Consider the following 27,165-nt stretch of genomic DNA (forward strand, 5'->3'; position numbering starts at 1 on the left):
TAAGCAATTATTGACTACATGTTGGTTCATCTCTTGAGACATTAGCATAATTGTTCCCTTTATCCACCAGCAGCTCAAATCTTTGCAGAAATGCTCTTACTACTCTGCAGATGGTCAGCCAGCTCCTCCTGCTTCATTCTCCTCAGGAAGTTAAGTGTGATCTTCTCAAATGCCTCTCTGTTGTTCTTCCTCTGCTCATCATCCTCTGTCTGACTCTGTAACCATTCTGGGTAATCTGGACTCAGAACCTTCTGGATCTTCTTCAGCTCGTTCTTCACAAAAGTGATGATGTTGTTCTCCAGCAGCTGGAACAGAATACATTATGAATGAGCCAATCAGACTGAAATCATGGAGCCAAACATCAGATCCATATTGGGCACACTGACAATCCACTGGTCTACAAAGAGCAGCATGGAGATGACTGTGAACAGAATAGATGTAAAAGTAGTTGTTGTACATGTACAGACCATAAATATGGAGTCCATGTGTGTTTGATGCTGCTGGGCAGACTGACCACTGGGAACCTCTGAGCTCCGCTGGTCCACTCTGTGGAGGAATCATGAAGAATTAGTTCAAGCACAGGATAAAGATCCAGGAGTTTTCTGGTAAGGACCAGTGTTCAAAAACCTGCAGAAACTTAGAGTTTAGAGCTTGACAAACTGTATTCAGATGAAGATACGTTTAGTTTCTTTCTTTTCAACTTAAGTCTCTCCTTAAATCCATGTAATCTTTTACAGTTTGCTCACCATTCATGTACACAAAGACAGAGCAACTACCAGGGGAGTGTATTTAATCCAGTTTTCTACTGATAAACATATAGTCCACGCTACGCCCTAGAACAGGGGTCAGCAACCCGCGGCTCTTTAATCTTTATTTTGCGGCTTCGGGTGATTTGGGAAAATAAATTAGAAGTATTTAGCTTAAGTGCATTTTATTTGTGTTTAGTTCTTTTTTTTTAAAAAAAACTTGTAGTTCTAAATTGGAAGATTATTGTGTTTTTGAAATATAAAAATAAAATTATATCTTATTATTTTTTCATCGCTCAAAATAAGCGTCACACTCGCGGAAGCCGGTGTACCCGCCGAGACGCCGTGCATTTATCGAGACTTTCAACCCCAGGCAGGCCAATTATGGATCTTCAGATCCACATTATGTCGGCAGCTGTTCTCCACCGTGAACTATGTTAAAAACAAACACCGCTCACACCCCACAGATGACAGCTCACGGTCCTGCGTAAAGATGAAAGCCCCGATTTGCAGACAGGACCAGAAGATGAGGTTCGGGACCAGAAGTCTCATTGTAAACATATCACGGCAGACCCGACGATGTTTGCATGGACGCGCTTTTCAGCATCTCTTTATTGACCGCTTTTCACACACGGTTGCTGTACGCACACGGCCGGCTGTAGCTTCTCAGCTCACAGCCCGACAACACAACAGCAGAGAGAGCACAGACTTTAAGGCGGCGAGGCGTGATTGCGGGTGTCGCTCAGGTGCGTCCGACTCCCAGCGGCACTGCAGACGATGCCCCGCCACACACATTAACCAGGTAAAATATATATTTAGGCAGAATTTTGCAAATAAATAATAAAAAATTTTTTAGTGGCATAGTGCATTTTTTTCCAATTATTCTTTTTAAAAATTTAGGTCAAGGCTTTTGGAGCCTTGACCTGAAAAGGGTGGCGGATCACAACAGTTCTTGTTTGCTACATGGATCAATTTAGTTCAGCTGGGTGTCTTTCCTTTTGTTATATTTCTTTACGAGTTCAAAATGTGTTAATTATATAAATAAAATGTAATTTTCTCTGTAGCACTTCATGGATTTCATAAGCAGCACACCTTAGTTGCTCTGTGGATTCTTTTAAAAAGCAGTTAAAAACTTTTCTGTTCAAACAAGCCTTTTGTTGATCTACGTATTTTATGTTCTTTACATTATTTACATTTGATCTTTTAGATTGTGTATAATGTCTATTGATTGTATTGTTTATTTTAATATTTAAGTACAGCACTTTGTGACTGCCTGTCTGTGAAAAGCGCTTAATAAATAAACTTTACTTACTTACTTTAGTTGTTCACACAAAGCATAAAGGTAAAAAACAATATATACAGTGTTTTCTTCATTTTAGATTTCAAAAAGTATTTGCGGCTCCCAGTGTTTTCTTTTGTGTGGAAACCGGGTCCAAGTGGCTCTTTGGGTGTTAAAGGTTGCTGACCCCTGCCCTAGAAGTTACTAACAAATTTACTAAACCACCAATATATTAAATAAAACATTTGAAAAATATAGAAACCCTAAACTAAACATTTTTCTTCACCCAACATAAGAAAAAAAACTTTTGAATGCATGTTCCTTGTCAGTAATAATAGATTAACTTTATATCTGTGGCAATATTAACAAACTTTATTTTGTAATGGAGTCTTTCAGGAATCGAGGCCTCCCTCTCCCAGCTCTAAACTTGTGTAACTGCTGATCAATCCTACATCATTGAGTGAATCTGAGCTCAGTCCTTCACACAGAGCAGCTTCAGCTCTGGGTGTTGGTGAATTTTCACTTCAGGAACAAAATTTCTGCTGTATTAGGATCCAGAGTTAGAGTTTGTTTGGTGCTTCTAAAACATGTTATTATTATGATTCTTCGATGTCCTTTGGGAGAATGACTTGTTTCTTTTGTGTCACTGTTTCACTTTCTCCTGAGAATCAGTCCACATACAGCTGTTTTGAATTGTTGGTGTAACTGTGAATTCATCGGTCCATTAATGATGGTGAGGCTTTCTGACCCAGAAACATCAAAACAGGCCAAAGCTCTATGGTGACCATGTTTCAAAGAAAGAATAAATAATAATAGTGTTTTTCTTTCTTTTCATTTAATTCTAATCTCTTGTCACGTGACTTAGCCACATGACATTTAGCTGTAGGCAGTGTTTTTGGAGTGCAGTACTTTATCCTTGCAGCGCTGCTATGAACACCACTGTTGTTCAGTGTTGTCCTGATGGAGTCTCATTAACAGCAGCCAGTATGATCCAGGCTTTAGCTGCTGGGTCTCTGTGTGACCTCTCAGACTGTTTAACAGATCAGACACAAAGAGAATCAGAGACAGAGCAGCTCTGTTCTTTAAAGACAAACATGAACCCACTCAGGTCACACTTTCCCCACAGATATGAGCATCACTGTCCTCAAACAGCAAATGACCAAGTCGAACGTTTTGATCTTTTCTCTTTCATCGTTTTCTTTTTAATGAATCTTTGTAAAAATCTGAGGATCTTTCAGGTCATATTTATCCAGGAAAACACAAACATGTAAAGGAGTCATCACAGCTCTCTGACCTCGTTGCTCCAGGTTCACCACTGAAATTTGGATTGCTATCTTTGGACCGGTCACTCCTCACAGACGTACAGCTGGATCCTGCAGACTCTGCTCTGTCCTCCTCTCCCTCCATCATTATCTTCTTGTGGACTTCAGTCAGTCTGAGAGGTAAACCACAAACACTCAGTGAGTTCACATTAACAGAAGTAACTGAATTACAGTCGCTGACCTCTGACCTGTCATATAACCTAGAAACCAGGTCACATGATCCACATCTGCTGACTCTGAAATTTAAGACCTTCCAATAGCAAAAGACATAAACTAAGATATGGACAGAATATTAGGAGCAGCTATTGGTATGATGCAGTCAGCTCACTGTAAACTCCAACCTCAGTGTGAAACGATATCAAAGCTCTTTTGTGGCCACTCAGCCAATTTAGGATCACCGGATGTTTACACATGATGTCTGTGACTTGTTCTCAGACAATTAAATACCATCAGGACTGCAGCTGAAAGGGGAAAAAAAGATCTCATGAAATATTTTATAACCAGATTCTCTTAATGATAAAGTTGTGAGACTGATCTTTCTTGCTGCCTCCAAAAATAATAACACAACAGCTTTCTTTACAGTCTGACTGTGTCAAACATTTATCACACATATTCATACAGAGCTTCTAACACTGAAAACTGCACAGAGCTTTCCTCTCACACCACCATTCACCTTCATTCTGTATTATGTGTTAATCTCTGCATATGCTTATATCTCTTGGCTTCTTCTTTGGGTGGTACTGTCACTTGGTGTTCACTTTTTCTGTGGTAGAGTTCCAACACACGGTGGTGTTTTTGTGTATTTATCTGTATAGCAGTTTAATTTAAAACTTTTAGATAACTTGTTATTTTGTCGTATAATCTTGAATGGTAAATGGCCTGTATTTATATAGCGCTTTACTAGTCCCTAAGGACCCCAAAGCGCTTTACACATCCAGTCATCCACCCATTCACACACACATTCACACACTGGTGATGGCAGCTACATTCTAGCCACAGCCACCCTGGGGCGCACTGACGAGGCTGCCGGACACTGGCACCACCGGGCCCTCTGACCACCACCAGTAGGCAACGGGTGAAGTGTCTTCACGTGCTTCATCTGAAGTGCACTCTTTGAACTCACTAATTCATATCCAAAGTATTCACTCAATGTGCCTAGCTTAGCTTAGCTCATAGCCAACTCGCTAGCATTGCCTCTTCACCTGCACTTTCCTGCTCATTCTATCAGATATTTAGTTACTCCTTGGCCTCCTTTAGAAGTAATGATACTTGTAACAAATGTAGCCTATTTGCTAGTCTGGAGGCCAGGATCACTGAATTGGAGACTCTGCTTCGCATACTTGAAAAACCCATAGCTAGCCAGGCCCCTGTAGCTGGTGCAGCCGAAGGTGGTGTAGGTCCCACTAGCTCTCCCCTAGCAGACTGTCCTGAGCAGCCAGGCAAACAGGATGGCTGGGTGACGGTGAGGAGGACAGTGTCACACAGTGGAAATTTGTGTTTTTATGTTGTTTTGGATCATACTGTGTATTGGTACATAGAGTATTGATTTTATTTGCATGGTTTTATTATGATATTTATATTGTATGTTTTAGTGTTGTCGCACAATATTCTTTTAATCCACTGTGGACAAGGCAAACAATAGTAGGCACCTGTGGAGGTGGGGGCATTCCCAAACTGACGTGTTAAAGGGGATGGTGAGCGCAGAGACAGGGGGATGAGACGCACGAGAAAGTGCTGCTTGATTGTTTGGTGCCACGAGTCATTCGGTGACGGACCGACCAGCGGAATCTGGCGATCCAGTCCCGAGGCCGTGTTCAGGTGTGGAGTGTGGCTGGAATGTGTGGTGACGCGCCGTCAGGAGGAGACAGGTCTGTGGCAGGAGCCTCCTCCTTGGTCTTCTGGCTGGCGTGATTTCCATCCCGGAAGAGGAATTCCTCTCCTGTTTCTTCCAGATAAGGAACATTTGGCTGAGTGTGGCTGCACTCTGGTATTACGGAATATTGTGGGGGGGATTTTAGCATGTGGGAAACATTGTAGTACCGTATTTTCACGACTATAAGGCACACATAAAAGTCTTAGATTTTCTTCAAAATGTACGGCGCGCCCTATAGTGCAGTGTGCCCTGTGTGTGTTGTTGTTGTAAGGCGGACGTAGTAGAGAACACCATGAGAACGCTAAAGGGAGAAGTGTGGGCGTTGATTGTATATAAAAGAACAGGTATGTGCGTTATGCAGAACATCGTTGTTTTAACAACCCTGAAAATGGCAAAGAGACACGCTTATGAAGCGCAGTTTAAACTGAAGGCCATCAGCAACGCGGAGGAACATGGAAATCGAGCAACCGCGAGAGAATTTAAGATTAATGAATCGATGGTTCGCAAGTGGAGGAAGCTGGAAAACGAGCTCCGACAGGTCAAGAACATGCAGCTGAGTTTCCGCGGACATAAGGCAAGGTGGCCCGAGTTGGAGGAAAGACTCGAGCAGTGGATCATCGAGCAAAGAACGAGTGGGAGAAGCGTTTCGACGGTCACCATTCGACTAAAAGCAGTAACGCTAGCAGAAGAAATGAAAATTGAACATTTCAAAGGAGGTCCGTCTTGGTGCTTTCGTTTCATGAAACGGTGCCATTTTTCCATCCGGACCAGGACTACGGTAGCGCAGCAACTTCCAGCGGATTATAATGACAAGCTGGCCATCTTCCGCTCCTACTGCAGCAAACACATTGCCGACAAACACATCCAGCCCAGATACACATCACTAACATGGACAAGGTGCCGCTCACTTTCGACATCCCGGTGAGTCACACTGTGGAGAAGAAGGGGACCAGCACGGTAGCGATCTGCACAACAGGGCACGAAAAGTTTTCTTTTACTGTTGTGCTTGGCTGCCATGCTAATGGACAGAAACTGCCGCCTATGATGATTTTTAAGAGAAAGACTTTGCCTAAAGAAAAGTTTCCAACAGGAATCATCATTAAGGCAAATGAAAATGGCTGGATGGATGAGGAAATGATGAAAGAGTGGCTGAGGGAGGTGCATGTAAGGAGACCAGGTGTTTTTTTTTTCACGCATCACCATCGCTGTTGGGCACGCATATAGTCACAGATCATCTCACAGTCGATGTGAAAAAACAAGTGAAACAAATTAACTGTGAGCTTGCTGTCATTCCGGGAGGCCTGACAAAGGAACTCCAACCGCTGGACATCGGTGTGAACCGCCCGTTCAAAGTAAGGCTGCGAGCGGCGTGGGAGTGATGGATGACCGATGGGGACCACAGTTTCACTAAGAGTGGAAGGCAGCAAGGGGCGAGTTACGCCACAATTTGCGAATGGATTGTAGATGCTTGGGCTAACATGTCTGCTGCCACTATTGTTCGAGCTTTCGCAAAAGCCGGCATCATTTCCGAGGAGCCGCACAGCAAAGAAAGTGACTCTGACAGAGAAGAAAGTGAACCTGGCATATTTGATGGAGATTTAGCGCAGCTGTTCAATTCAGAAACAGTGGATGAGGACTTCGATGGGTTTGATTGTTGACGATTACCGGTAAAATAAATGTGAATACCAAACTCAGTTTTGCTCCCGCTCTATTTTTTGTGTGTGTTGTTGTTGTAAGGCGGACGTAGTAGAGGACACCATGAGAACGTTAAAGGGGGAAGTGTGGGCGTAGATTGTATATAAAACCCGCGCCCTACAATCAGGTGCGCCTTATGTGTGAGTTAAATACAGTAATGTCACACATAACTGAGACTGCGCCTTTTAGTACGGTGCATCTTATGGTCGTGAAAATACGATATTAGTTTGGAGAGTGTATAATTATTTCTACCGGCAGGTGTTTTAGCGTATTGAGAACGTTCTTTTTATTGTATTGGGGTATTTTAAAATTGTATTTTTAATTCTGGTTTTACCTTTTTCCATGGAAATAAATGGTGTGTTTAAGGCCGATTTAGTCTCTGCGCCCTGAGCACTGACCCACTCACTCCCCTTCTTCCTGTATGTGAACGGACTTTGTGGTGAAGATTTGGATCCACCAGTTTTAGCGGCTAGAGAAGCATAGTCTTAAACAGAAGCCGCAGGTACACCACCAACCTGTTCATGTGTCTCACCGTTTTTCCCTACTCAGCGACACACCTGCCAGGGGTCAAACTCTGGTAATTGCCAATTCTGTTCTTAGACATGTTAAGCTTGAGACACAAGCAACAATAGTCAATTGTCTTCCAGGGGCCAGAGCAGGTGACATTGTGGGAAATGTAAAACTGCTGGCTAAGAGTAAACATAAATTCAGTAAAATCATAATTCACGTCGGCAGTAATGACACCCGGTTAAGTCAATTGGAGCTAACTAAAATCAATATGGGATGGGTGTGTAACTTTGCCAAAACAATGTCGGACTCTGTAGTTTTGCAATGAAACTTAATTAATCAAAGAAACAAAAACCAGCAAAAAATTGAAAAGTTGGGTCGGAGCATCCATCACTGGAGCCATCTTTGAACGCAGTACGTCAGTACTCTTGCTGCAGCATTTTGGATTAACTGAAGGCTTTTCAGTGAGTTTTTAGGACTTCCTGATAATAATGAATTACAGTCGTCCAGCCTGGAAGTAATAAATGCATGAACTAGTTTTTCAGCATCACTCTGAGACAGGATATTTCTAATTTTAGAGATGTTGCGCAAATGGAAGAAAGCAGTCTTACATAGCTGCATTGAAGGACATGTCCTGGTCAAAAATGACTCCAAGGTTCCTCACAGTGTTACTGGAGGCCAAGGTAATGCCATCCAGAGTAAGAATCTGGTTAGATACCATATTTCTAAGATTTTCAGGGCCGAGTACAATCTCCACGCAACATTGCAGAGGCGTGAAAGCCAAGACAGCCCTACAACATCCAGAGCCTTCAGGAACTCGGGGCGGACCTCATCCACACCAACTCCTTGGTGGCTCTGCACAGTACAGGCTCTGACTATGCACAGTACAGGTAGAGCACTGCTTTCCACTCCTGAGTCGCCTGACTGTTTGCCAGAATCTCTTCGAGGCAGTCCGAAAGTCTTTTTCCATGGCCTCCCACACCTGAGTTTTGGCTTCAGCCACTGCCCGAGCTGCATCCCGTTTGGCCTGTCGGTACCTATCAGCTAGGCGTTCCCAGCACACCCTCACTACACGTTTAGGCGCGCCGGGTCTGTCCAGCGTCCTCCCCGGCCACCTGATCCAACTCACCACCAGGTGGTGATCAGTTGACAGCTCAGCCCCTCTCTTTACCTGAGTGTCCAGAACATATGGTCGCCTGTCTGGTGATACGATTACAAAATCGATCTGTGATTTGCACAGAAGTCCAATAACAAAACACCACTCGGATTCAGATCAAGGAGGCCGTTCCTCCCAATCACGCCCCGCCAGGTCTCGCTGTCATTACCCACGTGAGCATTGAAGTCTCCCAGTAGGACAACAGAGTCTCTAGGCGGAGCACCTTCCAGCACCCCACCCAGGGACTCGAAAAAGGCTGGATACTCAGAGCTGCCGCTGGGCGCATAAGCGCAGATGGCAGTCAGGACCCGTTCCCCAACCCAAAGGCGCAGTGAACAAACCCTCTCATCCACCGGGAACAACCCCAACGTATAGGCAGCGAGCTGAGGGAATATTAGAATACCCACCCCAGCCCGCCGCCTCTCACCAGAGGCAACTCCAGACTGAGACAGAGTCCAGCCCCTCTCCAGGAGACTGGTTCCAGAGCCCAAGCCATGCGTTGAGGTAAGCCCGACTATATCTAGCTGGTACCTCTCAGCCTAACGCACCAACTCAGGCTCCTTCCCCACCAGAGATGTGACATTCCATGTTATTTATTTATCTGAATGAAGAAGCAGAAAGTTAGCGGCCATCCAGGTCTTTATGTCTTTAAGACATTCCTGCAGTTTAACTAATTGGTGTGTGTTATCTGGCTTCATGGATAGATAGAGCTGGGTGTCATCTAAATAGCAGTGAAAATGTATACTATGTCTTCTAATGATACTGCCTAGGGGAAGCATGTATAATGTAAACAGAATTGGTCCTAGCACTGAACCCTGTGGAACACCATAACTGACCTTAGTGTGTGAAGAGGACTCTCCATTTACATGCACAAATTGGAGTCTATTAGATAGATATGATACAAACCACTGCAGCACAGTACCTGTAATAGCTAAAGCATGCTCTAATTGCGCTAATAGAATATTATGGTCAACAGTATCAAACGCTGCACTAGGGCTGCACGATTTTGCATAAAATGAGAATCACGATTTTTTTGGCTTAGAATTGAGATCACGATTCTCTCACGATTTTCTTTTCCAGTATAAATATTTATTGCACTTATTAACTGCAGATCAACTTCGTAACAGTTGAAACTGAACATAAAAACAATAAATAAACATAAAAACAACAAATGTCTCACGTTTTGTGGTTGCCGCAAAATGTTGTACTGCTTGAAATTCTGTCTCCACTGTTGCTCGACACTGCGTGTATAGAGCAGGTAGTGCAACAATAGAAAAATAGTTGCGGGACGGCACTGTGTAGCGTTTGTCTAGGGTGTTGATCATTTTCCTAAATCCCTCGTTTTGCACAGTGTTGATGGGAGCCATATCTTTGGTCAGGTGATAAGTGATAGCCTCTGTAATTTCTTTGTGCCTGCGGGAGTTGTATAGGGAAGCGCTGTATAAGGTTCCCGTTATTGATGTTTGGGTGGTTGACCGGGACGGATTTTCTCCTGTCACTTTCTCATCATCCCTGACGTGCTCTCCGTTGTTTTTTCCCTGCTAATTTTAGCATCACACGGCACAGCTTCTGTATCACGTGGTATAAGGCTCCGCCCTTGTCATTTGTTGAGCAGGAAGAGTGAGTGCTTGTTTTCATGCAGATTACGTCCCGGATAAAAATGCGGTACAATCGTCGTCTTTTTTTTTCTTTTTTTTTTTTTTTAAATCGTTGTCATTTGGAAATGAGATCGCACATAAGTATGAATCGAGATCGCGATTTTCTAACGATTAATCGTGCAGCCCTACGCTGCACTGAGATCTAGAAGGACAAGCACAGAGATAAGTCCACTGTCAGAGGCCATAGGAAGATTCAATTCAATTCAATTTTATTTATATAGCGCTAAATCACAACAAAAGTCGCCTCAAGGCGCTTCATAGATACAGAGAAAAACCCAACAATCATATGACCTCCTATGAGCAAGCACTTTGGCGACAGTGGGAAGGAAAAACTCCCTTTTAACAGGAAGAAACCTCCGGCAGAACCAGGCTCAGGGAGGGGCGGCCATCTGCTGCGACCAGTCATTTGTAACCTACACTAAACTGTTTCTGTGCTATGATGAGCTCTGAAACCTGACTGAAACTCTTCAAATAAGCCATTCCTCTGCAGATGATTAGTTAGCTGTGTATATACATTTACTGTGATAAAACCGATTGCAGACTTCTTTGTTAACCATTACTGCAAATTTAAATACCGTTATCGCATTACAGATATGATCTATAAAGCCAACATCATTTTTTATACATGACTCAGACAGACAGCAATTTAAGGAGAATATGTAGCTCAACACTTCACTCCTGGTCCAGGCCTTAGAGGACACATTTTCTGCTATGCATGATGAACAACACTTCTCAGTGCTCACTGCAGTTTATTTCCAACAACATCAAGCAGTTAAATCAAAGAGTTCATGTTATTAACAGCTCACCTCTAGACTGGCTTCCGGCTTGAGTGAACGCTGGTGCGCCTGGCTGCCGCGCCTGGCTGCCGCGCCTGGCTGCCGCGCCTGGCTGCCGCGCCTGGCTGCCGCGCCTGGCTGTCGCGCCTGGCTGCCGCTACTCACTGGTACATTTTTCAATTATTTAGATTACTTGGATTCAGATTTGAATGAACAGGGACATTCACACTCAGGACCAGATCGATCTCTGCCAGGGATTGATTTGCAACGCTTGTCCTCAACATCTGTTATTTTCCGGCTCGGCTCATTTTCCTCCACATAATCGAAGATGTGGGTCAAGATGTTCCTGAGCTGGTCGGCACTATTCTGGATTCTCCTGACGCTCGTCTACCATCCTACAGCTGGACTGCTCCGCTATACAGCCGCTGAGCTCCTGCGCCTTCGCGGGCAGCTGTTGCTCCCGCCGCCGGCGGAGCTCCACTACCACCCGGGCATCACTTTCCAGCCTCGCCGGAGATACATCCATCGCGGGTCCCGCAGGATTTTCCATAACTCCAATGGAATTAAATCGTTCTGGTCTGCTACTCGCCGCCCTCGCAGGAACCCTGATCGGGCTGTCAACCATCGATCTCTAGCCCACCTGCCCAGGGCGCCCACGCGATTAGCAAAAAAGAAGATACTCCACTCAACTTCGGTCTTCTAAACATTCGTTCATTGACAAGTAAGGGACCTCTCATCCAAGACCTCCTATCTGACCGTAAGTTTGACTTTTTCTGCTTAACTGAAACCTGGCAAACACCTGATGATTTTTCTCAGCTAAACGAATCTGCTCCTCTGGGGTTTGTTTACTTTTCTAAACCCCACTGCTCAGGTCGTTGGAGTGGTCTCGCGATCCTTTTTCGCCAGCACTTGAAAGTCCTGCCAGTTAATGTTGATACCTTTAGTTCTCTAGAGGTCCTTGCATGTGAGCTGACTGGACCCATTCCCACCATCATAGCTACTGTATACCGCCCCCCCAAACCTAACCCTGTCTTCCTCAGTGACTTTGCTAATCTACTAACCCATCTTTCATCTCTCTCCCCAAATGTGATCTTAGTGGGAGATTTCAACATTCACATGGACAATAATGACCTTCTGATCACCAGAGACTTTTCCTCCTGTCTTGAAGGCTCTGAATTTAAACAATTTATCGACTTTCCCACTCACTCTAAAGGACACACCCTGGACTTGGTTGATTCAGAAATCTATAAATACCACGTACTTCAGTATAAAGACTCCATCAGCAAGGCCAAACAAAGCTTCTACTCTGGTATTATCAGTTCTTATGAGGGTAATGCGAGGACTCTGTTTTCAGTTCTCAACGAACTAATTCAACCCCCCAACACTTTACCACCACACTTCTATTCCTCTGAAACCTGCAACTCCTTGATGCTGTTCTGGACAACGAAAATCAATAACATCCACCAGCAACTCAGATCAAATGTTGTGTCTAAGGCTACGTTCACACTGCAGGCGAAAGCGCATCAAATCCGATTTTTTTGACCCTATGTGACTCATATCCGATCATGGTGTGACAGTGTGAACGGCACAAATCCGATATTTTCAAATCCGATCTGGGTCACTTTCGTATGTGGTCCTGAATCCGATACATATCCGATGTTTTAGAAAGCGACTGCTGTGTGAACGGTCAAGTCGCATTAAATCCGTCTTTTAATTCATTGACACAAGACAGACGCCAATTATCAGTGCCAGAGAAGACATCGTGAACGCTTCCTGGCCATCCGGTGAAACTGTTAGGAAGACAACGTTGGAGAAACGTGAACATTTTATTTGTACTGTATAATCTCCAGATTCTGACAGAAATCTGCAGCTATCCTTTGAAGCACCGCTCCTCTAAAACAGCAATAAGGATCAATATTAGGTTATCTGCATTATTATGTAAATAACAAAATAACTTAAAGCAAAAATTGGGAAACGTGAAGTCCGAAGTCTTTATATTAAGGGCCATCAGTCAAACATATTGTTTGCTCTGGGTCTAAACAGAGCCCGTTGCGCATGAGGGCCGCTTTGAGCGTTCACACTAGAGCGCGTTTGCTGTCGCATTTTATTTGTAGTGTGAACGAGCAGACAAAAACATCGGATTTGATCAAAAATTCGGAATTGAGCATCAAGACCTGCAGTGTGAACGCAGCCTAAGCCCTCTCCAGAACCTCTTCTCTTTTTTGAGCCGTTTTCCACATTGTATCTTCCTGATTTATCCGATATTTCCGAGTTCATATGTAAATCAAAGCCTGCCACATGTCATCTTGACTCCATGCCCACGGGGCTTGTGAAATCCTGCCTCTCTTCTTTACTCCCACTCATCTCTGCTATCATTCACTCTTCTCTCACCACCGGTATCGTTCCCTCAGTCAAGACTGCTCTAGTCACTCCTATACTGAAAAAACCTTCTTTAGATCCTAACAACTTTAACAACCTCCGTCCGATTTCCAATCTACCCTTCATTTCTAAGATACTCAAAAAAGTGGTTGCAGCTCAACTTCATTTACACATGGTTAATAATAATATCTATGAGAGATTTCAATCTGGTTTTTGCTCATGTCACAGTACAGAAACTGCTTTACTTAAAGTCACTAACAATCTTTAATCGGAGCTGACTCTGGTCTTCTCACCATTCTTGTCTTTTTAGATCTGAGCTCAGCCTTCGACACCATTTCTCACTCTGTACTTCTAAGCAGACTTTCCTCTCTCGGCATCTCTGACACACCCCTCGCCTGGTTTCAATCATATCTCCTCGACCGTTCCCAGTTTATTCAACTAAGATCATTCCGCTCTCGTCTATTCCCCGTCACCTCTGGTGTACCTCAAGGCTCAGTTTTAGGCCCTCTTCTCTTTATAATATACATCCTCCCTCTAGGTACCATTTTCTACAAATTTGATCTTCAGTTTCACTGTTTTACTGATGACACCCAGTTATATCTCTCTTGCAAACCTGATTCCTCCCTCCCACCTTCCTCCCTTTCAGAATATCTATCCGAGTTAAAATCCTGCTCTACTTCTAATTTTCTAAAGCTCAATGAGGATAAAACTGAGATTCTCCTTATTGGCACCAAATCCAACCTTTTGAAGGCAAACCATTTCTCACTCACCATCGATAACGCCACAGTTTTCCCTTCTCCTCAGGTTAAGAGCCTTGGTGTCATCCTAGACAGTTCACTTTCCTATAAATCTCACATCAATAATCTCACCCGTTCTGCCTACTTCCATCTACGTAACATTAACAGATTGCTTCCTTCTCTTTCCACCCAGTCTACGTCCATTCTTGTCCACAGTCTTGTTACCTCCCGTATTGACTACTGCAATTCTCTTTTGCATGGTCTCCCCCAAAAATCCCACCATAAGCTTCAACTGGTTCAGACCTTCGCTGCTCGCATTATCACCAGAACCCCCTTCTACCAGCACATCACCCCTGTTCTTCAGGAACTTCACTGGCTCCCTGTGAAATTCCGGATAATATTCAAACTTCTTCTGCTCAACTTCAAGGCCATTCATAACATTTCTGACCTGTTAACCACTACCTGTTCTGCCCGTTCACTTCGATCTTCTTCTTCTATCCAGCTTACTGTACCTTCCTTCCGCCTCCCCACCATGGGAAGCAGAGCTTTCAGCTGCTCTGCTCCCAGGCTGTGGAACTCTCTGCCCCCAGAAATAAGAAACATTGGTTCTCTCCCCCAGTTTAAATCCCAACTCAAAACTCATCTGTTCAAATCTGCATATTCACTGTGAATCCACTGTTTGTTAATTTTATCTTGTGCTTTTGTTTTATTGTTCTTATTTTGCCATTGTTTTACTATGTGTTTTATCCTATTGTAAAGTGTCCTTGGGTGACTTGAAAGGCGCTCATAAATAAAATTTATTATTATTATTATTATTATTACCTCTCTGCAGCAGATGCCAGATGGACTTTAAAATCAATGGGACGATCTGCAGACCAGTCACTCTTAAAGGACACACAGCTGGGTTCAGGTTCATGTTTCCGTTTAGTTCCTTGTTTCTTCCTGTGAATAATGATGCAGCAGTGATATGAGTGCTGAGCTGTGACATGGAGAAGAGTCATGGACAGTTAGAGATGGTCATCTCACCTCTGAGCTTTGGTCTGGCTCTCATGTTCCCCACACAGAGTGCTTTTAGAGGGAGGGGCTCCCTCCTCTCTGTCCTCACACTGATCCATGCTGCTCAGCTCACACACACTTTCTACCTGCAGAGGAAACACAAATCATTCATGTGCACATCAACTGAAATCCTGCTTTCCATCATGTGTGCTGTCCAAATATCAGCTGCTTCTTTCCTACTTCATGTCAGTGTCAGCTGAATGCAGTCAGACAGCAGTGTGACATATTCAGTTTAGTTTATAACAGCCCTAATAGAACAGGAGTGGGCAACTCCAGGTCTCAAGGGCTGGTGTCCTGCAGGTTTTAGACATCACCCTGAGTCAACACAACTGAATCAAATGATTGGTTCATTACCAGGACTGTGGAGATCTTCAAGACATGTTGAGGAGGTAATGTAGCCATTAAAATCAGCTCTGTTGGATCAAGCAAACATCTAAAACCGGTAGGACACTGGCCCTTGAGGTCTGGAGTTACCCACTCCTGTAATAGAATCAACTCCTTTTGAAGGCCGTCATTCAAATCCTCAAAATGATCTAAAATGTGTAGCAGCTATTCAATTATTACAGATGCAGTTTCCCCGATACTCCTGAATGCAGCATCTGGAGGGACTTACTGTAATTGAGTATTTGTAAAACTATAAAGTTTTTTTTAACCAAACTGACTACCCCAAAAACAAACAAAAACAAAACGCAAAGAAGAAGCACCGCCCAAACAGCTTTCACTTCAACTTTCAAAACAGTAGAAATCAAAATTAACCCCACAGGCTTTAGCACAACTAACATTATCACAAATAAATAAAACAGTTGAGAAAGGCTTCCAGAAACAAGGCTCACAGACCGAAGCAATAAGGGCCAAGCTGCACACTCAGTCGAAAGCTTCCCCTTGAATAGTAGTTAGATCCCGCCCACTTTACTAGAAAAGTAGCTTGGCATTAATAACAATAATGGATTGCATTTATATAGCACTTTTCGAGACCCTCAAAGCGCTTTACAATTCCACTATTCATTCACTCTCACATTCACACACTGGTGGAGGCAAACCACAGTTGTAGCCACAGCTGCACTGGGGCAGACTGACAGAGGCGAGGCTGCCATCAATAAGTCAAATACGTATTTTTCCGACCATAAGGTGCACCGGATTATAAGGCACATTAAGCGAAACAAAACGGACAAGTCAAACTTAACTCATTCTTCTTCCTTCATCCACTTCTGTACCATTGATTCATTAATGCTGAATTCTCTCACAGCAGCTCTATTGCCATGTTCTACTGCATGACTGACAGCCTTGAATTTAAAATCCGCTTCATAAGCATGTCTCTTAACAGGTGCCATTTTGGGCTCCTTAGACACACACGATACGGTAATATTATGTTGAAGCACAGTACGTATCACTCCGCGAGGCTCCTGACTACGGTAGTTGTAATGCTCCGACAATCCATCAAGCGGTGCGGCTTCGTAGGTTACCAAAGTTGTACTAAAACATTTTGACAGATGTTTTGAGCGCCGTGTACCACATAAAATTGTTCTGAGGTCACAACCAGAATTCATACATAAATTGCACCGGATTATAAGGTGCACTGTTTATTTTTGAGAAAATTAAAGGCTTTTAAGAGCGCCTTATAATCCGAAAAAATACAGTAATGTTAACGGCTTGCATGTTCTACAAAATGTGCTTTGGTGGGTATCTGACACACAAAAACCAAACCAATTCCACTTCACTGTAGTTGCACCATTTTTACAAACCAATTCTGGTTCATCTGTTTCATTCAACGATCCGCTTTCCTCCTCCTCATTCTCCATCGCCGCCATGTTTTTTCCACCATGTGCGTATTAAAACAAATGTATTGCACAAATGCGTTTTACTCATATTCTATTGCGATATTTCATTTTCTTGTCATTGCCTAACATTATACCTGTGTTACTGTGAACGGTATAATATGGCCCAGCCCCATTTCCGATCCTGTGTTGTTTCAGCTGTTCAACAAAAACATTCAAGTTACAGTTAGTTTATAAGGGATTTACAGTGAGATTCATCTTTAATTTGCCTGATTGTTTTTTGTTTTTTGTTTTAACTCTAATTAAACCTGCACTGTCTTAAAGTGAAACAGAAAGTCCTCAGACTGTAACAGCAAATCATATTCATCAGAGAAAGCAGAAAGAGGACACATCAACAGTTTGGTCCATTCAGATAAGAAAAGACCAGAGGAAGGCCTGGACGTCCACAGAAGACAGGTGTGGATCATCCCAGGATCCTTTCATGGTAGAGCTGGGCGATATGAGATTTTTTCATATCACGATATGTTTTTTTCATTTCAGGCGATAACGATATCTATCACGATATAAGCCAAATAACTATATTTGTAAGATTTAAATGTGCCGTTGCTCACAAGTAAAATGTGAAATAATCAGCAGCTTGTTTTTATTTAAATATTTATTTCCCATAATAAGTTCAACAGGGTAGATGTACTTAAGGAACATGAGACTTTTTCAGATAAATAAAGGCAAATATTGCAAACTACACAAAAGGCAGCCGCTAAAGCGTTTAAGTTTCAAAATAGAACAAACGAAACAGACTAAATTGTCAATTACACTTAGAAACAAAATATTAATCCTAAAAATAAATCTTAGTTTGTTTTACAGAAGAACAGACAAAACTGACTAACTTTTGTCAATATCAAATAAACTGAGAACTAAAAGGAAATTCTCAATCTCTCCTTGTTGTATAGCTGAGCTTTTCAAACAGTTTTAACAGTTACTTTAGTCTGACAAAAGCCGAATGACGAATTAGCGCTTCCAGTCAGAGACTGAGGCTACGTCCACACGTACACGGGTATTTTTGAAAACAGAGATTTTCCGTTTTCGTTTTAAAAAATAATCCCGTCCACACATAAAGGCAGAAATGAAGGAAAACGCTGCTATGAACATGCCAAAGCAGCAGGTGGCGCTAGATTCCTAACCGTGCAGAAATGTTGGCCAATCAGAAGTCTAGAAGCCTCGGTGGGAAAAAGTAAACAAAGCTGGGGCATAGAAGCAGAACCGAGTCGTATGTGTGGACGGACAGTAACTGTGTGTATATGTAAGCATTTAAACACTGCAGAGAGTAGAATTAACAGTAACAGTATTGTAGAAATTCATTTCACCGAAACAATAACGTGGTGCACAGTGTGACGCATGCACCAGTTTATTGTATTTCCAAACTTGCTTTCGGCACAATTTACAGTGCACGCTACTCTGTTTTTTGTCAGACTTGAAATAGCTGAAATACCTTCACACTACGGAACTTCTATGGCTCTTCCGTTCGACAATCTCTCCGGCATTGGAACCATCATCTGTTTTCTCTTCGGTCACGCTCGGTTGATTTTTCTAGTCGGCACACTCATTTCCTCCATTACCCGCTGGCTGCTTCCCAAACAAATACACATGTGCGGCTTGGCACTTGTGCTGTACGTAACAAGTCACGCGACGTGACGCTGCTGCTGTGGTTCGGCTCTGCGCTACTTAATTTGGATTGGCTGACCTTTTTTTTTTTTTCTTTCTTTAAGAGGACAAGAGCGGCGAGGTCTATCGCGATAGCTTAATTCCTCTATCGAGTAAAAGTTAAATCGCGATACATATCGTTATCGTTCTATCACCCAGCTGTATTTCATGGTAAAGAAAAAGCCGTCATCACAACATCAGCCAAGTGAGGAAGACTCTCCAGGAGGAAGATGATCATTACCCAAGTCTTATTTTTCAACTAAGACTGATATTATTGGTGATTAGCTCAGAACCTGAGAATAGATATATATTGTTATATTCTATATAAATTATCCACAGTAAACCCATATGAAGGCCCAGTTGAGCCGAAATAACATTAAATCATAATATTACTGTTGCATTCAGAAATGGACTTTTGATTTCTTTTTTTCCATACTGCCCACCAGAATGTTCAACACAGTTTGTTCCAACCACCTCTAAATTGAGCAGCCATAAAGCATGCTAAACATGTTTAACATTTATAGTTTACATCAGACACAATGGATCTATTCTGGTGTTTATATAAAGAACAGGAAAATATGTTATAACACCACGAGGACAAAAATTAAGACATTGTGTTTTCTCAATATTAAGATCAACAAAAAAATAAATGATTATTAAAAAGTCCGCATGTGACTTCAACTGAAAAATAGTCTGTGATCATCTTTAACTGAGTAATTTACAGACAGATGTTAGCTCAATAAGTTTAGTCTAATTCAGTGTTACAGGAACTCTGATGGTAATGTGAGTGATGTTACACTTAAGGAGTTTCCATCCTGTGTGGGAGCAGAGCAGCTATACCAAACATCGTCCAAGAGGTCCAGTCAGAGCTAAACTATCCTCATAAACACAAAAAAAAGTCCTGCTGCTGTGACGTCATAAATGTCACTGCAATTCTACTCTGGTTAGCAGCTCCAGATAAACACAGATGTGTTCTTACTGCAGTCACATAGCCACAAGTCTGCTGGAAGAATCAACTAAATCCGCCGTGACAAACTGTGAGTTTGTCTCACTCTGCGATTCCACCTGAAGAGGCATAGACAAATATAAATAATAAATATAAAGACCCCAGAATCTTTCCAGCGGCTCTCCGGCTGAGCTCAGACCATATTCAGCGTTTTAGAGAGAAGAAAAGCATCTTTATTTCAGTAACAATGCCCAGTACCCAGGACCAAGCTGTCAGCTTACAAAGTGTTCATACACTAGCTAAGATAAACTGCGGTCAAGTGAGCCCTCACTTACGAAGTCGCAGTCAAGCTAGCCGCCCCGCCAGCCGCACCTAAAATGTTGTTGCACTACTCTTACGCATATTACGGTATAGGTGCCGACTGGCTTAGAAACGCAGTGTTTTCTGTCCTGACACTATTTTACTTCACAATCCACTCCCAGTTTTGGTTAATCTCCACTTTCACCCCTGTGATCCACAGCCCAAATTACTGTATGATTCAGAGAAAATTAACAATAAAATTTACCCAATTTACTCAACTATACTTTTAATGTCCTCATCTTTGAGCTCAGATTACAGGAAAACTGTAAGAGGTGACGCAGATATTTCACTGGATTATGAATCTAGGCCATCTCCAGTCTTCACCCTGTGATCCACAGCCAAAATTACTGTACGGATTTTGAGAAAATTGATAGTAAACTTTGCACAATTTACTCTACTGTACTCTATATATTCTCAATTTTGAGCTTAGATTACAGGAAAACTGTAAGAGGTGACGCAGATATCTCACTGGATTATGACTCTGGGTGACCCCCACTCTGCACCCTGTGATCCACAGCAAAAATTACTGTACAGTTTTTGAGAAAATTGATAGTAAAATCTTCCCATTTTGCTTTACTGTACTCTACATATTGACATCTTTGAGCTCAGATTACAGGAAAACTGTAAGAGGTGACGCAGATATTTCACTGGATTATGAATCTAGGCCATCTCCACTCTTCACCCTGTGATCCACAGCCAAAATTACTGTATGGATTTTGAGAAAATTGATAGCAAAATCTTCCCATTTTCCTTTACTGTACTCTACATATTGACATCTTTGAGCTCAGATTACAGGAAAACTATAAGAGGTGACGCAGATATTTCACTGGATTATGAATCTAGGCCATCTCCACTCTTCACCCTGTGATCCACAGCCAAAATTACTGTACGGATTTTGAGAAAATTGATAGCAAAATCTTCCCATTTTCCTTTACTGTACTCTACATATTGACATCTTTGAGCTCTGATTACAGGAAAACTGTAAGAGGTGACGCAGATATTTCACTGGATTATGACTCTGGGTGACCCCCACTCTGCACCCTGTGATCCACAGCAAAAATTACTGTACGGATTTTGAGAAAATTGATAGTAAACTTTGCACAATTTACTGTACTATACTCTATATATTCTCATCTTTGAGCTCTGATTACAGGAAAACTGTAAGAGGTGACGCAGATATTTCACTGGATTATGAATCTAGGCTGTCGCCACTCTTCACCCTGTGATCCACAGCAAAAATTACTGTATGGATTTTGAGAAAATTCATAGCAAAATCTTCCCATTTTGCTTTACTGTACTCTACATATTGACATCTTTGGCCTCAGATTACAGGAAAACTATAAGAGGTGACGCAGATATCTCACTGTATTCTGACTCTAGGCTGTCGCCACTCTGCACCCTGTGATCCACAGCAAAAATTACTGTACGGTTTTTGAGAAAATTGATAGTAAACTTTGCACAATTTACTCTACTGTACTCTATATATTCTCATCTTTGAGCTTAGATTAAAGGAAAACTGTAAGAGGTGACGCAGATATTTCACTGGATTATGAATCTAGGCCATCTCCACTCTGCACCCTGTGATCCACAGCCAAAATTACTGTACGGTTTTTGGGAAAATCCATAGTAAATATGCACAATTTACTCTACTGTACTTTTAATATCCTCGTCTTTAACCTCAGATTACAGGAAAACTGTAAGAGGTGACGCAGATATTTCACTGGATTATGAATCTAGGCTGTCGCCACTCTGCACCCTGTGATCCACAGCCAAAATTACTGTACGGTTTTTGAGAAAATTGATAGTAAACTTTGCACAATTTACTCTACTGTACTCTATATATTCTCATCTTTGAGCTCAGATTACAGGAAAACCATAAGAGGTGACGCAGATATCTCACTGGATTATGACTCTGGGTGACCCCCACTCTGCACCCTGTGATCCACAGCAAAAATTACTGTATGGATTTTGAGAAAATTCATAGCAAAATCTTCCCATTTTGCTTTACTGTACTTTATACATTGACATCTTTGAGCTCCGATTACAGGAAAACTGTAAGAGGTGACGCAGATATTTCACTGGGTTATGAATCTAGGCTGTCGCCACTCTGCACCCTGTGATCCACAGCCAAAATTACTGTACGGTTTTTGAGAAAATTGATAGTAAACTTTGCACAATTTACTGTACTATACTCTATATATTCTCATTTTTGAGCTCAGATTACAGGAAAACCATAAGAGGTGACGCAGATATTTCACTGGATTATGAATCTAGGCTGTCGCCACTCTGCACCCTGTGATCCACAGCAAAAATTACTGTATGGATTTTGAGAAAATTCATAGCAAAATCTTCCCATTTTGCTTTACTGTACTCTACATATTGACATCTTTGGCCTCAGATTACAGGAAAACTATAAGAGGTGACGCAGATATCTCACTGGATTCTGACTCTGGGTGACCCCCACTCTGCACCCTGTGATCCACAGCCAAAATTACTGTACGGATTTCTGATGAAATTAAATCCTATTCCATTACCAAACAAAATGAGTTCATTGAAGTATTTGCTTAACTACAAGAAATGTCTTTCCACACACAATTTAAATTTTTCAAAATGTCATTCACACACCACCTCAAGTATCAACTTCAGTTTTAGACATTATTTATTCAGTGCTTAATCACAACAATAGTCAACTTAAGGCACTTACATAATAAGTTAAACCTTACAATAATACATACAGAGAAAAACCCAACAATCATATGACCCCCTATGAGCAACAGTGGGAAGGAAAAACTCCCTTTTAACAGGAAGAAACCTCCAGCAGAACCAGGCTCAGGGAGGGGCGGCCATCTGCCTCAACCGGTCAGGGTGAGAAATTACATTTCTCAGATTACTGATTTCTCATATTACTACTACACAGTTTAGATACACTCAACAAAAATATAAACGCAACACCTTTGTTACTGCTCCCATTCCCCATGGGATGGACGTAGAGACCTAAAATTCATTCCAGATACACAATATAACCATCCCTCCCAAACAGTGGTCACAAATCAGTCCAAATGTGTGGTAGTGGGCACATCTGCCATATTGAGATAATCCATCCCACCTCACAGGTGTGCCACATCAGGATGCTGATCTGACATCATGAGTAGTGCACAGGTGTACCTCAGACTGCCCACAACAAAAGGCCACCCTGGAATGTGCAGTTTTGTCTCACAGCAAAATGCCACAGATGCCACAAGCAATGAGGGAGCGTGCAACTGGCATGCTGACAGCAGGAATGTCAACCAGATCTGTCGCCCGTGCATTGAATGTTCATTTCTCAACCATAAGCCGTCTCCACAGGCGTTTCAGAGAATATGGCAGCACATCCAACCGGCCTCACAACCGCAGACCTCGTGTAACCACACCAGCCCAGGACCTCCACATCCAGCAGGTTCACCTCCAAGATCGTCTGAGACCAGCCACCCAGACAGCTGCTGGAACAATTGGTTTGCACAACCAAACAATTTCTGCACAAACTGTCAGAAACCGTCTCAGGGAAGCTCAACTGCATGCCCGTCGTCCTCATCGGGGTCTTGACCTGACTCCAGCTCGTCGCCGTAACAGACTTGTGTGGGCAAATGCTCACATTCGATGGCGTCTGGCACGTTGGAGAGGTGTGCGCTTCACGGATGAATCATGGTTCACATTGTTCAGGGCAGATGGCAGCTGAGAATGTCCCAGTTCTTGCATGGCCAGCATACTCACCGGACATGTCACCCATTGAGCATGTTCGGGATGTGCTTGACCGGCGTATACGACAGCATGTACCAGTTCCCACGAATATCCAACAACCTCGCACAGCCATTGAAGTGGAGTGGACCAACATTCCAAAGGCCACAATTGACAATCTGATAGACTCCATGCGACGATGTGTTGCACTGCATGAGGCAAATGGTGGTCACACCAGATACTGACCGGTTCTGGGTCCCCAGACCCCCAATAGCGCAAAAAACTGCACATTCCAGGGTGGCCTTTTGTTGTGGGCAGTCTGAGGTACACCTGTGCACTACTCATGATGTCAGATCAGCATCCTGATGTGGCACACCTGTGAGGTGGGATGGATTATCTCAATATGGCAGATGTGCCCACTACCACACATTTGGACTGATTTGTGACCACTGTTTGGGAGGGATGGTTATATTGTGTATCTGGAATGAATTTTCGGTCTCTATGTCCATCCCATGGGGAATGGGAGCAGTAACAAAGGTGTTGCGTTTATATTTTTGTTGAGTGTATCTAAACTGTGTAGTAGTAATATGAGAAATCAGTAATCTGAGAAATGTAATTTCTCACCCTGACCGGTTGAGGCAGATGGCCGCCCCTCCCTGAGCCTGGTTCTGCTGGAGGTTTCTTCCTGTTAAAAGGGAGTTTTTCCTTCCCACTGTTGCTCATAGGGGGTCATATGATTGTTGGGTTTTTCTCTGTATGTATTATTGTAAGGTTTAACTTATTATGTAAGTGCCTTAAGTTGACTATTGTTGTGATTAAGCACTGAATAAATAATGTCTAAAACTGAAGTTGATACTTGAGGTGGTGTGTGAATGACATTTTGAAAAATTTAAATTGTGTGTGGAAAGACATTTCTTGTAGTTAAGCAAATACTTCAATGAACTCATTTTGTTTGGTAATGGAATAGGATTTAATTTCATCAGAAATCCGTACAGTAATTTTGGCTGTGGATCACAGGGTGCAGAGTGGGGGTCACCCAGAGTCATAATCCAGTGAGATATCTGCGTCACCTCTTATGGTTTTCCTGTAATCTAAGCTCAAAGATGAGAATATATAGAGTACAGTAGAGTAAATTGTGCAAAGTTTACTATCAATTTTCTCAAAAACCGTACAGTAATTTTGCTGTGGATCACAGGGTGAAGAGTGGCGACAGCCTAGATTCATAATCCAGTGAAATATCTGCGTCACCTCTTACAGTTTTCCTGTAATCTGAGGCTAAAGACGAGGATATTAAAAGTACAGTAGAGTAAATTGTGCAAAGTTTACTATCAATTTTCTCAAAATCCATACAGTAATTTTGGCTGTGGATCACAGGGTGCAGAGTGGCGACAGCCTAGAGTCAGAATCCAGTGAGATATCTGCGTCACCTCTTATAGTTTTCCTGTAATCTGAGGCCAAAGATGTCAATATGTAGAGTACAGTAAAGCAAAATGGGAAGATTTTGCTATGAATTTTCTCAAAATCCATACAGTAATTTTTGCTGTGGATCACAGGGTGCAGAGTGGCGACAGCCTAGATTCATAATCCAGTGAAATATCTGCGTCACCTCTTATGGTTTTCCTGTAATCTGAGCTCAAAAATGAGAATATATAGAGTATAGTACAGTAAATTGTGCAAAGTTTACTATCAATTTTCTCAAAATCCGTACAGTAATTTTTGCTGTGGATCACAGGGTGCAGAGTGGGGGTCACCCAGAGTCATAATCCAGTGAAATATCTGCGTCACCTCTTACAGTTTTCCTGTAATCTGAGCTCAAAGACGAGGATATTAAAAGTACAGTAGAGTAAATTGTGCATATTTACTATGGATTTTCCCAAAAACCGTACAGTAATTTTGGCTGTGGATCACAGGGTGCAGAGTGGAGATGGCCTAGATTCATAATCCAGTGAAATATCTGCATCACCTCTTACAGTTTTTCTGTAATCTGAGCTTAAAGATGAGAATATATAGAGTATAGTACAGTAAATTGTGCAAAGTTTACTATCAATTTTCTCAAAAACTGTACAGTAATTTTGGCTGTGGATCACAGGGTGCAGAGTGGCGACAGCCTAGATTCATAACCCAGTGAAATATCTGCGTCACCTCTTACAGTTTTCCTGTAATCGGAGCTCAAAGATGTCAATGTATAAAGTACAGTAAAGCAAAATGGGAAGATTTTGCTATGAATTTTCTCAAAATCCATACAGTAATTTTGGCTGTGGATCACAGGGTGCAGAGTGGGGGTCACCCAGAGTCATAATCCAGTGAGATATCTGCGTCACCTCTTACAGTTTTCCTGTAATCAGAGCTCAAAGATGTCAATATGTGGAGTACAGTAAAGCATAATGGGAAGATTTTGCTATGAATTTTCTCAAAATCCATACAGTAATTTTGGCTGTGGATCACAGGGTGAAGAGTGGCGACAGCCTAGAGTCAGAATCCAGTGAAATATCTGCGTCACCTCTTACAGTTTTCCTGTAATCTGAGCTCAAAGATGAGGACATTAAAAGTATAGTTGAGTAAATTGGGTAAATTTTATTGTTAATTTTCTCTGAATCATACAGTAATTTGGGCTGTGGATCACAGGGGTGAAAGTGGAGATACACTAAAAATGGGAGTGGATTGTGAAGTAAAATAGTGTCAGGACACAAAACACTGCGTTTCTAAGCCGGTTTTCACCCATACCGTAATATACGTAAGAGTAGTGCAACCACATTTTCGGTGCGGCTGGCGGGGCGGCTAGCTTGACTGCGACTTCGTAAGTGAGGGCTCACTTGACCGCAGTCTAAGATAACTAAGCAACAGATAATCTGACAGCAGTTACTGTGGAACAGCGGCCGAGTTTAGGACACATTCAGTCTGATTCCCGGATCACACACACTAACAGTAAATGGCGGGCACACTGGGCCTTGGTCCAGCTGTGAGTCCGTTACCGTGAACTATGGATTTGTGCTGTTTGTGCTGGAACTAAGCTGCACACAGCTGATGTTAGCCAGGAAACATTACACACTGACTTTAATGGAGAGACTGAAAATACAAACACACACAGTTTGTTGTGTGAAGAAATCAAACATGAGCTGAACAAACAGTAAAGTTCCTAAAGACAAACTGTTAAAGGAGGAAACAAAGCAAACTTACAGTTTCTTCGCACACCAACAACAAGCTCCACTCCACACTGAGCTACTTCCTGGAAGAAGGCGGGATTCCACCTCAAGCGGCATAGGCATCCGGGACAGGAGTTAGATTTTCACAATAAGAGCACTGCTTCTTCTAACTCGGAGGTTCCCAAAGTGTGGGGCCCGCCCCTTAGGGGGGCGCAGGGAGGGCGCGGTATGAAAAGAACAGGTTTTTAGACGGGGCTCCCAGACAAACGCAAAGCAGGAGATGAAGCATCGACAAATGTTTCCAAACCAACCTCCTTCCAAGCCAAAGACTAGAAAATATGG

The 27,165-nt window shown here is 42.6% G+C and overlaps 2 protein-coding genes across 2 annotated transcripts in view; one reads left to right on the top strand and one right to left on the bottom strand.

The window, feature by feature from the left end:
* The window catches only part of LOC146712626 (NACHT, LRR and PYD domains-containing protein 3-like), a 45,336-nt gene extending 18,417 nt beyond the window's left edge, over nucleotides 1-26,919 (bottom strand). Inside the window, exons 1-6 of the mRNA XM_085452075.1 lie at nucleotides 26,858-26,919; nucleotides 15,155-15,270; nucleotides 14,951-15,070; nucleotides 3,320-3,460; nucleotides 468-546; nucleotides 101-305 (exon numbers count right to left, since the gene is read on the bottom strand). Coding sequence (XP_085308201.1) covers nucleotides 101-305; nucleotides 468-546; nucleotides 3,320-3,460; nucleotides 14,951-15,070; nucleotides 15,155-15,243 — 634 coding nt within the window. The 5' untranslated portion in view covers nucleotides 15,244-15,270; nucleotides 26,858-26,919. The remainder of the gene's footprint in view (nucleotides 1-100; nucleotides 306-467; nucleotides 547-3,319; nucleotides 3,461-14,950; nucleotides 15,071-15,154; nucleotides 15,271-26,857) is intronic.
* Nucleotides 3,762-7,750, top strand: LOC146712627 (uncharacterized). The gene is made up of 3 exons (XM_085452595.1): nucleotides 3,762-3,767; nucleotides 4,507-4,821; nucleotides 7,391-7,750. The coding sequence occupies exons 1-3, from the start codon at nucleotides 3,762-3,764 to the stop codon at nucleotides 7,748-7,750; spliced, it is 681 nt and encodes a 226-aa protein (XP_085308721.1).
* Nucleotides 26,920-27,165: the final 246 nt, after the last annotated feature.

The sequence above is a fragment of the Copadichromis virginalis genome, linkage group LG3 (assembly GCF_057382275.1).
Source record: "Copadichromis virginalis isolate Kocher_CV1m ecotype Utaka linkage group LG3, C_Virginalis_male_GT1.1, whole genome shotgun sequence".
In the NCBI taxonomy this organism is placed as follows: domain Eukaryota; kingdom Metazoa; phylum Chordata; class Actinopteri; order Cichliformes; family Cichlidae; genus Copadichromis; species Copadichromis virginalis.